A 13,264-nucleotide genomic window follows, 5' to 3' on the forward strand; every position below is an offset into this window, starting at 1 on the left:
CACACAAAATATATCTGCATATGGGACTTACCATCGCCAGAACCATCGCCGGAGCCGTGAATGCCGCCGCCATATTCCTCATCATCGTCGCTGATTTGGCCACCGCCGCCACCCGAACCCTCGCGGCCCATGTCGCTTTGGATGTCATGCGACTGTATGCTCGAAGAGGGTGCCTGACAAATACAAGTTTAACTTTAGTGAATCTTCTTTTAGGTCGGGCTTTAGGTTTCGTTTCGTACCGCTGCTCCAATGCTCTTGCGTATCTTGATGAGCTTATCCACCAGCTCGTTCAGTTTGCTGACCTGCGTCTGGGTCTTCCAGGGCACCTCGGGATTGTAGCGCTGCCTGTCCATGCCAGTGTCGATCAGCAGCTGTGTGTAGTCACCAATGCGATCGCCTGTCCAGCAGTGACGATCATCGGTGGTGTACTCCGCATCACAGAAGCTACAAAAAGAAGGGAAAAGCAAGACATTAGCAGGCTTAGACTTATGTATAGGTGAATGCAATCCTTGCTTTTGTTACTCACTTGTCCACAATGTTCGTGTAGAACTCCTTGGTCTTTTCGATGGTGGAGAGGAAGCGCACCATGTCCGGATCCGGTGGCGTGGCCCACTTGACGCTGTTCTTGTGCTGCTGCAGTCGCGTCTCCGACTCGTCGGTCAGCGAGGGCGACAGATTGGGCGTGCCGCATGTCTTCTTAACCTGCAAATGGAATGGGGGAAAGTGGAAGTTGCAGTTTAAGCTTGGGTTCTTTTGTGTGTTAATCGCTGCCGCTCATGCAACGTTGCACGTGTGTGGCCCCCCCATTCGTACGTCCCTCATCATTAAGCACTCGGAGCGTGCGCTGCCCTGCATGTAAATTGCAGCTGGACAGGGGGATGCCATGCCCCCTCATGAATGCAATCTAATTTAGCATTTTAAATGCACTCCAACATGGCAATTATGCGACAGAGGAGGAGCCACAGAGGCAAGCAGATAACAGGCGAAAAAACAGAGGATGGAGGGAGCGACAGAGGATAGGATACGATGGGATACGACTGCACTTTAATTGAATGTCATGTGCACATTTAACAAGCACTTGAAATGCCGCAAATACTCCCCGTTTGGGTACTTTTTTTTGTGTGTTTTGGGAGGCTGCATGCAACATCAGAGTCCGCTCTTGAAGGCCGGAACTGAATGCAGCGGGCATTTATTCATTAAATTCATTTAAAATGTTCATAAATTAAAGAGCAATTAAATCATTAAGCGAACGTGTGTCCTTGTGCCTCATCGATCGCATCAGGAAACGAAACAGGGGAAACCCAACAGAAAAAAAACAGACCCAAACATGTGAAAATATCTCCTGGGTATCGGAGTGTATTCCCTATACCAACCTTCTGCTCCAATTCCGGACCATTGCCCATGGCATGCATGATGGCATCGGAGATTTTGGTGCTCAGCTTCATGATGGTGTTGATGATGCCGCTGTCGGTCACGATGTGTGTGGTGACCAGATTGTTTAGAGCCTCCACGACACTCGACCAGGGACCGTCCAGCAGACCAGCGTATTCCGCCGAGCAGCCGCTAAAAAGGGGGAGGAGGAGTAGCCACAAAGGTTAGATTTTTGACTCTCGATGAGCGCTGCTCTCCTGCTGGCACTTACCGCATCACGTTCATGCAGTAGCCGTTGCAAATCTGCGGCTGTCCGCGTGTCTGGTGACCGTTGCAATTCGGGCAGTAGTGCATCTTGAGGAGATGCATCTTGCACGTGTCCGTCAGCTGCTGGCCGTAGAGGGCATCCGCCTCGCTCAACACCTCGGCGCTCTGGAGCAGGGCATTCATAAACACGTTCGACATGTGCACGCTGTGGACGAGGCTGCTCTGGATCTCTCTGGGTATGCCCCCAAAGGGCTGCAGCTCGTCAAAATTGTGCTTCAGGCAGTTGATGTAGTCCTCGTGCAGCTCTCCGTAATTGTTCTTTGCCAGATGCACCGCCTGGTGGTAGGCCACGGGAAAGAGTTGCACAAAGAACTTGTGCACGGCGTCCTCCAGGCCACTACGTAGGCTGCCAATGCTGGCCTTGCTGCCCATCTGGCCATTGCTGTTCGTATAGTTGGAGATGTAATTCAGGTGGCTGCACAAGAAGATATAGATAAAGGGATTAACTATGCGGGAACTGCAGGATTTGTGTTTGGGAATACTTACTTCATGATTTCTGTGTACAACTGGCGGATCATCATCCCCGACAGCGGCACCATTCGTATGTAGACCTTCGAGAAGACCGTCAGTGTCTTGTTCTCCGATTGTTGGGCCAACTCCAGGACGTGACCTGAAACGAAACGGGGGGAAAGTATCCATAAAAATATGACCAAAACTTTATAGTCGTAGTTGAATTTTCTATTGTTATTTCTATTGTTATTCCAAGTGAAATTTAATCACTTTGCCTGCCATCCTATTCCTCTCTGGGCAATTCCCAGCAGCAGCAGCAGCAGCAGCAGCGCAGCAACCGAGAAACTTCCACATTTAATGGCCAGACTGGGGATTTTAGGCTCCCAGTTGGTTAGCAATTTCCCTCCATTGCTCCATCCTCTTCCGACTCTCTGTGTGTTTTTGTTAGCTTTTAGTTAATGAAATCAAATTTAATGCTTTTCTATGGGTCTCTCTAGCTTTGGCAAACTGGGGAATTGTTTTCATAAAAGTTGTTCTTAATTGCCGTCAATCAATGCTGCATTATTTCTTCTATGTTTTGCCCACTATATCTCCATCAATCTGTCAATCAATTGGGTAACGAAATTCTCTTAATATGCAAATGCTAATCGCAAAGAAGAGAAAAACAAACCCCTACATAATGTGACACACAATCCTGATATCTGTCGAGGTGTCAGCAACACTTGTGCTTTGGATACACAAACGGGCATCGATAGATACAGCAGATACAGATACAGATACAGATACAACACTCCTCTTTGGCAGTCAGGCAGGCAGTCATGCAGTCAGGCAGTCAGCCTGTCATTATCGCCAGATTACAAATGGTCAAAAAGCTGTTGGACAGAGATAACATTTGAAAGAAGCAAAAAAAGAAACTGTCAAATTGCCGTGTGATTTCTCACACACACACACACACACCCCTCTTCAGCACCGCCCCTTTGGCCACTAAATTGCACTACCCTGTTCCCTGTCACGGGGTGGGGAGGGGTGTTCAACGTTTTCAAACGAAAGTGTCAATCTTTTTGTTAATTGGCAACAAAAGAACGAAACCCCAAACCAAACAGAAACAAAAACAACATTTTGACATCCACAAAAGTGTTTTCTGTAGTTCTTTTGTGTAGTTTTTTTTGTTGTTTCGCGGCTCATTTTGATTTTGATGTTGAGGCATTTCCGTTCTCAGAGTTTGAATATTTCTTCTTCTTTTGCGTTTTTTTTCTGGGCTTGGCCTGCGCTTGGGCCTCACTTTGGGGTCCCTCTGCTGTCAGACGCGAGGTCGCGGCTGCGGGTCTCTTTTTCTGTTTTTGCATTTGGGGTTCGAGTTGGGGTTCGGGTTTTTATCGGCCAATAGCCTTTGATGCGTCATCAGCTGCAGGGAGCAGAGCGTGCGGCAGAGTTACCCTTTCTAATTAGCAAAATTTGCGATTTCTTTGTGGAGTAAACAAAGATCCATCTAGGGTTGGAGAGTCTCTCCGTCCTCTGAACGGGAGGAGTGGACTCCACACCATCTGGTGGAGCTGTGCTAATCATTTATCAATTGCTGACAATTGCTGGTGCTGCCCCCAGGATGCGATAAACACACAGACACGCACATGACAATCAATTGATTTAACGCGCTCGAGATACAAAATGACAATAATAATAACGATGATAGCCACACCACTCCACACCACACGACACCACAAACGTCACAAAACAGAAATCGACGGTGAATATAGAGGACATCACGGGAACGGCGGAGCTTTTGGGGGGTAGCAGCCACTCACACATCCTGTCGCTAATCTCATTGACGTGGCACAGCCGCCGCGCAGCCATCGCATCGACGCTGGCGGAAACATTTAATTATTGACACCAGTGCCCCCCCCTCCATCATCCGTTCCTGTGCCAATCCCCTGCCCCAATCGCATCGACCACCGAACGTGTGGATGCGCGGATATGCATTCTCACACGATGGATGGATGATTGGCCCATTAAATCAGCGGAGAAGCACACAGGAACAAAGTGAACCATTAAGTATAGTCTCCGCGAGGCAGAGAGGGGAATCAATTGACGCGCTGCGAAGGGGTAAGTATTAGCAGATGTAGATGAAAGCCCGCCTCTTGTCATAACTTCAGAAAGGAAGTAAAGATTGAAATTGGTCCTCCATCAATTAAACGATTGAAATGCCTCACAAAAATAACATTAATTGAATGAAAATTAATTCTAGTCAACAGTGGAACATCCTTATGGGGAAATAGCCTTTGAATGGAATTTCTGTGGAATTATAGATAGGAAGTACAGCTCCAATTGTCCATCAATTACATGATTGACATGCCTCAAATTACATTTTTGATTGAAAATGTATTGAATTCAACAGCAAAACATCCACAAAACCAACTGCAACTTGCAATGCCTTGAAATTAATGGAATTTGGAATGTAATTTCTGGGAAATTTCCCTCAGGACAAGAATTACAACTGCAATTGTCTAGCAACTACATGATGGGAATGCCCGAAAATCTATTTTATTGATTGAAACTTGAACTTCCCTCACCAAAACTCTATCAAATAATAAATAATGAAACAAAAACAATAGAAAGACTGTCAACATGTACATATAAAAATTACAATTAAAGCCAGAAATCTGTTGCTTTATTTTAATTAAATATGAAAATTTCACTCGAAGTCAAAGACTCTGCAGCTCGAAATAGTTTTCAATTGACCAAAGATTCTACAAGTGAAATAATTGTCGTTGAAGTTTGTATCTGAAAGGCATTCCATCTTCGGAGATGACAGATGAGAATATTTAACCAGTTGAAAGTGTTCTTGCCGCATCCTTTGTCCTGATGCTTAATTACAATTTTAATGAACACTCCACAGAAGGGGTGGGTGTGGGCGGATGGGGGCATATGTCAATTGAATTTAGCTGATGTGGCAAGAATATGCTCAAACGATACGAGTTTGAGTATTGCTGCAGCTGCTTTTGTTGGCTTAATATGCTCAATTAAGTTGGGGTTTTTGGCCCTCTTACACACACACACAAAGACGCACAGACATAACCCAAGGCATGGCTCACTTTGTAGATAGTTTGGGTTACATTTGTATCTCTGTATCTCATAAATTGTTAACTCGGCACTTCACCTGCGGGCACACAGCCACAGGAGCCAAACGGCCACAGACTTTGTGTGCAATTTGCTGGACATTTCTCTGTCTCTCTCGCTCTCTGTGTGTTGCAGTGTTTGGTTTTGCCACTAATTGCAATTTCAGTGCAACTCCATGACCGTCTTTATCTGCACATACATATCTGACCATAGATACATCGTATCTTGCATCTATTTTGCTTACTTTCTGACATTCTCTGTCAATTAAATTTCGGCTAGAATGTTTCATTGTTTTGCCGAGCGGACTTTAATTTGAAATCAAAGCAAATGGAAACAGGAACATTTCATTTAGCCTGTGGGGTGCTTTTTTTAAAGTTCAAAGTTGGCTTTACTTCGTCACACATGGAGGAGTGTCCCTCCCAACAGACAATGAAATTGAATTAGACAACGTTGGCTGACCGGCTCCCTATCCTTCTGGCTTGCCCCGAAAAATCAGCAATGTGTGGCAAATGTAGTTACCAGAGATACAGATACAGAAGGACACAGAGCGAGAGAGAGGGAGGCAGCTGGAATCCATGTCCAAGTGCGAGTTGCTAAGCGACTCCCCAGGCAGAAGCCAGAAGTTTGCAGCAATTCCTAGAGCAAATATCGGGCTTCTTCATTGCTTCATTAGAAGGAGCGGCGGCGTGTGGAGCGAGAGATTAGCATGCCTTGCATTCCCATTTCCCATTCCCTGTTACCCTGTTACCTCCTGGCTTCGACCGGTTTAGGGGCCCCGTGGCCAAGCCCCAAAAGCAAATGCGGGAGGCGGCTCTGGCTGAGCCTGAAGGCAGTGGCAGATGGGGCACAGCTCTCTCTCTCTCTCTCTCTCTCGCTCTTTGGTGTGTGGCAGGCAATGTTGTTGTTTCCCACGCCATGGCAAATATGCAACACACACACACACACACATACGACGAGGCACAGCCCACAGGTTTAGTTTTTATTTTTGCCCGTTTGCTTTTTTTTTTTGCATATATATTTCGTATTTCTTTTGCCACTCTGCCATGCCCCTGGGGGCACGAGTATTTGTTGCCTGCGTTCCGTTCCTGTGCGGATATTACAATTTTAGTATCTGCCGCATTTTTTATTTGCATTTTATATGCATGTATTTCTTCGGCTCTAACCATCCCGTCCGTCCGTCCGGCAGAGTCAGTGTCGGTGGTTCTTGCCTCTTCTTGCGTCTCTCTCACTATCCATACCCCTCTTTCCCGCTGTTCCGGACTTTGCTCTGTGCTCTGGTATCCATCGTGGTGCCGCCTTATGAATGCCAAAGCAACTTTGTTAGTGCTCTTCATTTCTTTCTCTCTGCTCTCGGCAGGTTTTGTTTTTTCCCCGTCTGTAGCTTAGCTTTTTAGCCGCGTTTAGGTTTCGTTTTGAACCTGCCCCCTGCCCCTGCCTGCTGCCTTGCAGTCGTCTGTCCGTCTGGCGGGTTGAAGCAGCTCTCTTCTTGGATGTTCTTCTGCTGTGACCGGCTGCTGGCAATGTCTCAGGGTCTCAGTCTCAAGGAAGTGGCCTTCTCAGTCGCACGGGCCAACAGTGGTTGTTGGTCATCAAATTTGATTAAATTAAAATGATATTTCAGGGTTCTAGAAGATCATCTTCACAGCTACAAAGGGGTGACAATTCTGCTGATTTTTTGTTCCATTAGCTACAAAAAATGGATCTTAGAGTTTCTTTAGCTGAACAACAACAAATTCCAGATTCCGATGGCTCAAAAATGTATCAGAGTCTGAGTATGTACCACTGTGCCCGTTCTGGCCTGGCCTGGCCAGCTTCAGTGGTTAAGTGCATGTATTGTAACTAGCTATATGCAGGCGTGCCAAGTCGACACGCCCCTCCACAGCCCACAGCCTGCAGGCATATCCCCAACAATCCATCCAGCAATTCAGCCATCCGGCCATCGGGCCATCATACACCGCCAGCCAGGGGGCCGGGGGGGAGCTCCACTCCAACAGCTGCGTGAGGGAGAGCAAGCAGCAGCAGCAGCAGCAGCGGCAGCTCTTCTTACCCAGCGAAAAGGGGCCTGGCCATGGTGCCTCTTTGGTGCCTCTCTACACAATGTCAAAGTAATTGGATGACTTTTCATTGTTGGAGATGTAGCTCTGGAGCTGTAGCTGTAGCTGTGCCTCAAGTGTAGGTAGATCTGTAGCTGTAGCTGGAACATGAAGTGGAGCTGTAGCTGTAGCTGAAGCTTTAGCTGAAGTGCAGGCCACCGCTTGAGTCGACCTTTTTGCTTTTCTTTTTGCGTTTTTGCTGTTCCTTCTAACATATTGAAATGCTTCAAAGCATATGCATCAATTGGTTGCTACACAGAAAGTTATTTGATCTGCCTTCTGGCAAATTCTCTCTCTGCCGTGCCCTCTCCTGAAGCTTTTGCCTCTCATGTTCGCCTTCCGTTTTTGGTGGCGCGTTAATTATAAGCGCGAGCTTTCAGCGTTTAATTTGCCAAGCAACTAATTATAATAATTATGGAGATACACAAATATGTACATATGTATGAATGTATGCACATGAGGCACAGCCACAGCGAAAACGTGGCAGACAAAATGACTCCACTTTTGCCTATGGCTTTTTATTTCTTTTGTCTAGATTTTATTTTGCTAATTATAAAAACGAGTTGAAGACATGAAGAAACGGGGGCTCCATTAGCTTTAAATTCTGCAAATAATTAACATTGTGCCAGAGATGACAACTGGTTTCTGGATGCTTTCCTGTTCTGATTTCTTAGACAAACTGACTCAGATTGAATCATAGACTGGAAAAGAATTTAGCATCCATAAAACAAAAATCTGCACAGTGGAAAGCTACAAATAATCTAATTTAAAGAATAATATCTTGCAATCTCTGCTCAATCACATTTAACACACATTTCGTTACGGAAAAACTACATTTCAATAACTTTTCGAGAAAATCCCAAGCTTACTTTCCACTGTGGCAGCACAGCAACTACAATTGCAATGCGCTGTGGCACTTGCAAACAGCAACCTTCCACTTGGCGTTGCTCTCTCTCTCTCTCTCTCTCTCTCTCTCTCTCTCTCTCTCGCTGTGTGTGACAAGACAAGACAAACAAAAAAGCCGGCTAACAAGCGATGGCGGCCAAAAAACCACTTTAGCCGTAAAGACAAGAAGGCAGGCAGCAGCAGCAGCCAGAGCACAAGATATGGCCAAAAACAGACTTAAGCCCTGGCCCTGAAGTGTGGCAGAAAGAGAGGGAGTGGCATGGCATGGCTTGGCGTGGCGTGGCGTGGCGTGTGCACCAGCAGGAAAGTTGCAACTTGCAACTTATGAAACTGCACGCATTGCTGTTGCTGTTGGCTGTTGCTGTTTCAGTTGGCTCTTGTTGCAGCTGCCACACAAATAAAGAAATAATTTTAGCCATTCTAGAGAGGAGGTTGTTTCGGATTTTCAGCAGATGTTTGCCATTGCAGGCAAGGTTAGCATTTTCTGTGCCAAAATATAGAATAAATCTATCATCAGGGATATTGCCAGATCTACATCTGTGTCTTTTTCTATGGGAACTTTGTTATATTTTCATACATTCTGAGTCTCCACTGCCTGGGTTAGGGTATCCAATACTTCGATGCCTAAAGCTTCTATGTTTCCTTTTTGCTATTTGTTTTTATTGCCTTTGAGAGGGCCCCCAAAAAGTTGTGCCGTAAGTCAGCATTTGGAAGCATTTTATGCAGGCGCACGCCCATGACCAGGTGCCAGGGAAACGCATTAAGCGCGTGAGCAACGCCACCAAAGACGACAGCGACAACGCCGGATGATGATGATGGTGGTGATGGTGATGGCGATGACAGGCACGTGAACATGGGGGCTGTGGCAGCGGTAAGTGCAACGTTGCTGCAATGCGTTGGAGGAGCCAGAGCCTCTGCTGTTGCTTGGAAACTTGAGATTGGGGGCTACCCATATAATTCGTAAGCTCCGAAACGTGTTTAAACACGCAAATACTTGCTTAAAAATAATAATACGCCAAAAACACAAGAGGAACAAACAAAAGACGAAGCAGGAGGAATGCAATTCGGCAAACAATGGGCACGCGGAAACGGAAAGAGAGAGAGAACCAAAAGTGAAGGAGAGATGCAAGAGCAGAAGGGCTACAGGAAGGAAGCCCCGGGACTTGTATGGGATATGCCACACACACACACACACACACACACACAACAAACCCATTGCCACTCCTGTTGTAATGTTAATGCCAGCAAATAGAAATATGCATTTATTTGTTGGGCAAAACTATAATATTTTACGAGTGGCAAAAGCATGGCGGAATTGCACCAAAGAAAATGCATAAATGTTTATGGGTGCACCATTTTTGTGGGTTCCACCTCTGTGAATATCACGCATACGCACGGTTTCTGCCTGCCACAATCTTCGGCCGAGACGGCGTCGGCGGCAAGTAAATCAATGTTTATGGCCACTCTGCTGCTGCCGCTGCTGCTGCAACTAAGGAGACGCGCGTGGCAGTCCATAAACTGAGCGATAAGCAAAATAAAAAGGTAAAATTCATGGAAAAAGTTGTTCCTCTTATCACAGCAGACACACACACACACACATAGCCTCTCTTTATTCAAGTCAGAACTCAACCTCAACATCCTCTACAGTATTCTATCGTTATTAAATTGCTTAATAAATCTTTAAAGAAACATTCGTTGCACACAAACGTCATTCATTCAAACCATTCATTCATTCATTCATCAAACGAGCACTGACTCTTAGCTTGGAATTGCTCTACCAATTTGGTTTATCAATAATTGTTCGTGTTTATTGCTCAAATGTTAAATGACTTTGCTGATTGCATTTTAATTTTCAATTTTTTGCATTTTTATATTGAAACGTGGGATTTTTTTTCGCTTTGACATCATCTCCCTCCCCTTGCCACAAGCAAAAGCAATTGAGGAATGCAAATTGAATGCTAAACAGATGAAGTGTTGTGAAATACCCTGTAAATGGTTTAGCTTATAAGGGGGGTATTGATTAAGATATTAGAAAAAGAAAAATATGTAAAAATATATTATCCGCATTGCGTTGCACTTTTGCAGACCACAGAAGTAGGACAAGTAGTAGCGGCAAGTGGTGACCGACTATGACCGAAAACCCAAAGCTTAAAATTGTCTGCAGTCGACAAGAACGAACATGTCCACATTTGTCTGCCGAAAGCCAAAAAGAGAATCGACAATTAATAGAAAAAAAGAGAGCAGCGCATGCAGCGGCAGCGGCGCAGCAAAACAAAGATAAGAGATTGCTTTTTGTTGTTGCTTATGGCAGCGCCCGAACACTCGGCAGCAGCCAGCAGTACTCGAAATATTGCAAGGCAAATGACCGCCGACAATAAATGAGTCAAATTATTGTTTTGGGCACCTCTCAAACCCACATACCCGCTCATGGTACCCTTCAGAATAAACTTACTTGCTGTACACTCATATCCGTACATGCAGCAGCACCTCTTTTGGTGTTGACTCAAACTTTAATGAGCCAACCCATTCCCGATCCCCAAGGCGAATCCAAATGAATCAATGGGATGGCATAAATTAAGCAGATGACAACACCAAACCACAAAAATACACACAAAATGCAAACAAAATTCAGCAACAAATTTGTATATAGCGGAAATTCAAGTACATATGTACATAAAACATGTGAATGACTGTACATACGGACGAGGGAGGCGTGTTTAAAGTCTTTTTCTGAATGCGCGAGCCCAGTTCCAAGAATTGCAGAGACTCAGCGACCGAGAGCACTGCGAGACCCAGAACCCCGCGAGAAGAACAACAATGAAAGAACTGAAACGGCGAAACAGCGAAACAGCACCCTCCCGAACACCCTTCTGGAGGCAGGGGCACGCCTTAAAGTGAAGCGAGATTTACAGCATGTACGACAACAATTTGCAGGCATTGTGTGTGAAACGGGGGGAAAGCCAGAAGGAGGGGTACTGCTGCTGCTGCTGCTGCCCCAAAACGTGACCCAGACAAAGTTTTGCACAAACAAACAAAATATAAAAAAAAGGGGCAACGACAGCAACATTATTTAATGCCTTTTTAATTAGATGCAGTACCCGAGAGTCCGAGTCCGAGAGCGAGTCGCGTTTGTTGCATTCCCAAACAGCCAGCAGTCTGCTTATGAATTATCTATGTATGTACAAATATGTACTCCTACCCCTTATGTACGGTCGTATATCTGTCAGCATTATGCAGTCGCTTTGATCTGCATACAAATTCAAATTACAAATCAATTTCACATTTCGCTTTTTCACATTTCGAAGCTTAATTTTGGTTTAACTTCCACTTTTTCGCAAGGCTTTCAAGGCTTCAACTTTTTATCATCATAATTTCGTGTGCCCAGAGAAGCCTCCGAACGGAGGACGCATTTGCATATGATAAATTATTTATTGCCACGAAAATATACACTCGTTCGGTCTATCGCTTCCACAAAAAACAACAGAAAAACAAAAAACAGCAGTAGAAAACTGAAAAGTTTCCAGACTTTTCAGCGAATGATTTGCATAGAAAGGCAGGACAGGACGAGAAACCTCCCTTCTTAGCCCTCTCTGAAATGGTTGGGCTGTTGAAATTTCATACTCACTCTGGAATTGGTTGGCATTATCCGCTAGGATCCCACGCAGGCTGCTCGTATGATGGTGCAGCAGCTGCTCAAACATTCCCGATGCCTTCTGACGGAGCTCCATCTCTGTGGCATTGCTGCAGCAGCTTCCCCCGCAAATGGCGCCTGTGAAAAAAATGAAACAAAAATTAGATGGATACGAATCATGGGTTGTGGTTAATTAAGTATATTTATTTCTGAAATTTTGCAATTAGTAGTAAAAGATTTTAGATGCTGAGAAGATACTCCTTTCTGCTGTTAGCGCTCCTAAAACTCCTTGACTTCCTCCCACTTTAATCTCCCATCTCAGCTACCCACGCTCCATCCACACACACACACACACAAATCATCTTCTTAGGACTATTTCAACATTAGCTGCGCCCCGTATCATTTTCAAATTATCGCACAAATCAAACATTTGCTTCCCAGGTCTCTGCCTCTCGACGATTATTGTATCTCTATCTTTTTGTGTGTGGGCTGCCTATTTCTCTCTCGCTTAATTGTTTATAGCTTCAAGTTTTTGGTAGCAGTGGGCGTGTTGGCCAATAACAGCAGCAACAACCACAACAATTGCCACCCACGCTGCGGCGTGAGTTTTAGCCATTTATCTAAATAAATAAATACGAGAGAAATATGAATTGTTGTTTCGCTTAGAGATGTTTCATTTTGTTAATAACTTTTAAATTGCTTCAAATTGCAAATGCTGGCACATCGAGGAACCGTTTTTGGTCATAAAATTCACAGCATGCCACAAAGTGGCTGCAGCGATGATTGTTTTTGCCGCAGAGAGCGCGCGGCGCATGCCACACTTTGTGGGCTGCTGCTGCTGCTGGTGCAGCGGCTGGTGCTGCTAATGACAACGGATTGTTGCAGCTAAAACGATTTACAACACACTAATCGTTGTGCCCTAGAAAATATCTCTCTAATGAAAAGAGCGGCAGCGAAAGAGTCGCAGAAAGAGCCACAGAAATAGAGGCAAGTGGTGCCACAATCTGGGGCAATATATACACTCGTAAACAGTCGTAAATAAATCAACAAAAGACCCGCTGATTGCCAAGGCTTACAAGCCAGATGCTTTACAAATTGAAAAGCAAATTGTTTTTTGGGCCAACTTTTTCATTGTTTTATGTTATCCTTTTTGCAGCAAATGAAATACAATCCCCAATCTCGAGGACATGTGTTAATCACAGAGATACTAATGGCATATCCCTCACTCCCTTCCCTTCCCATCCCTCCCAACTGTCGTGTGGGCTTTCCCAAAGATACAAATTGTGTGACAAGCTTTTTATGACAAGCTGCAACATCGCGCAGCAAGTCGGAGAGCAGCAAAAGCGACTTTTATGGTCGGTTGTCAGGCTGT

At 45.1% G+C, this 13,264-nt stretch overlaps 1 protein-coding gene across 1 annotated transcript in view; it reads right to left on the reverse strand.

The window, feature by feature from the left end:
- LOC117895672 (division abnormally delayed protein) overlaps positions 1 to 13,264 on the reverse strand; it is a 68,373-nt gene that overhangs the window by 869 nt on the left and 54,240 nt on the right. Inside the window, exons 2-8 of the mRNA XM_034803494.1 lie at positions 11,887 to 12,030; positions 2,185 to 2,308; positions 1,643 to 2,113; positions 1,374 to 1,563; positions 527 to 702; positions 240 to 444; positions 32 to 173 (exon numbers count right to left, since the gene is read on the reverse strand). Of these exons, the coding sequence (XP_034659385.1) occupies positions 32 to 173; positions 240 to 444; positions 527 to 702; positions 1,374 to 1,563; positions 1,643 to 2,113; positions 2,185 to 2,308; positions 11,887 to 12,030 (1,452 nt within the window). The remainder of the gene's footprint in view (positions 1 to 31; positions 174 to 239; positions 445 to 526; positions 703 to 1,373; positions 1,564 to 1,642; positions 2,114 to 2,184; positions 2,309 to 11,886; positions 12,031 to 13,264) is intronic.

The sequence above is a fragment of the Drosophila subobscura genome, chromosome J (genome assembly GCF_008121235.1).
Source record: "Drosophila subobscura isolate 14011-0131.10 chromosome J, UCBerk_Dsub_1.0, whole genome shotgun sequence".
Lineage (NCBI taxonomy): Eukaryota > Metazoa > Arthropoda > Insecta > Diptera > Drosophilidae > Drosophila > Drosophila subobscura.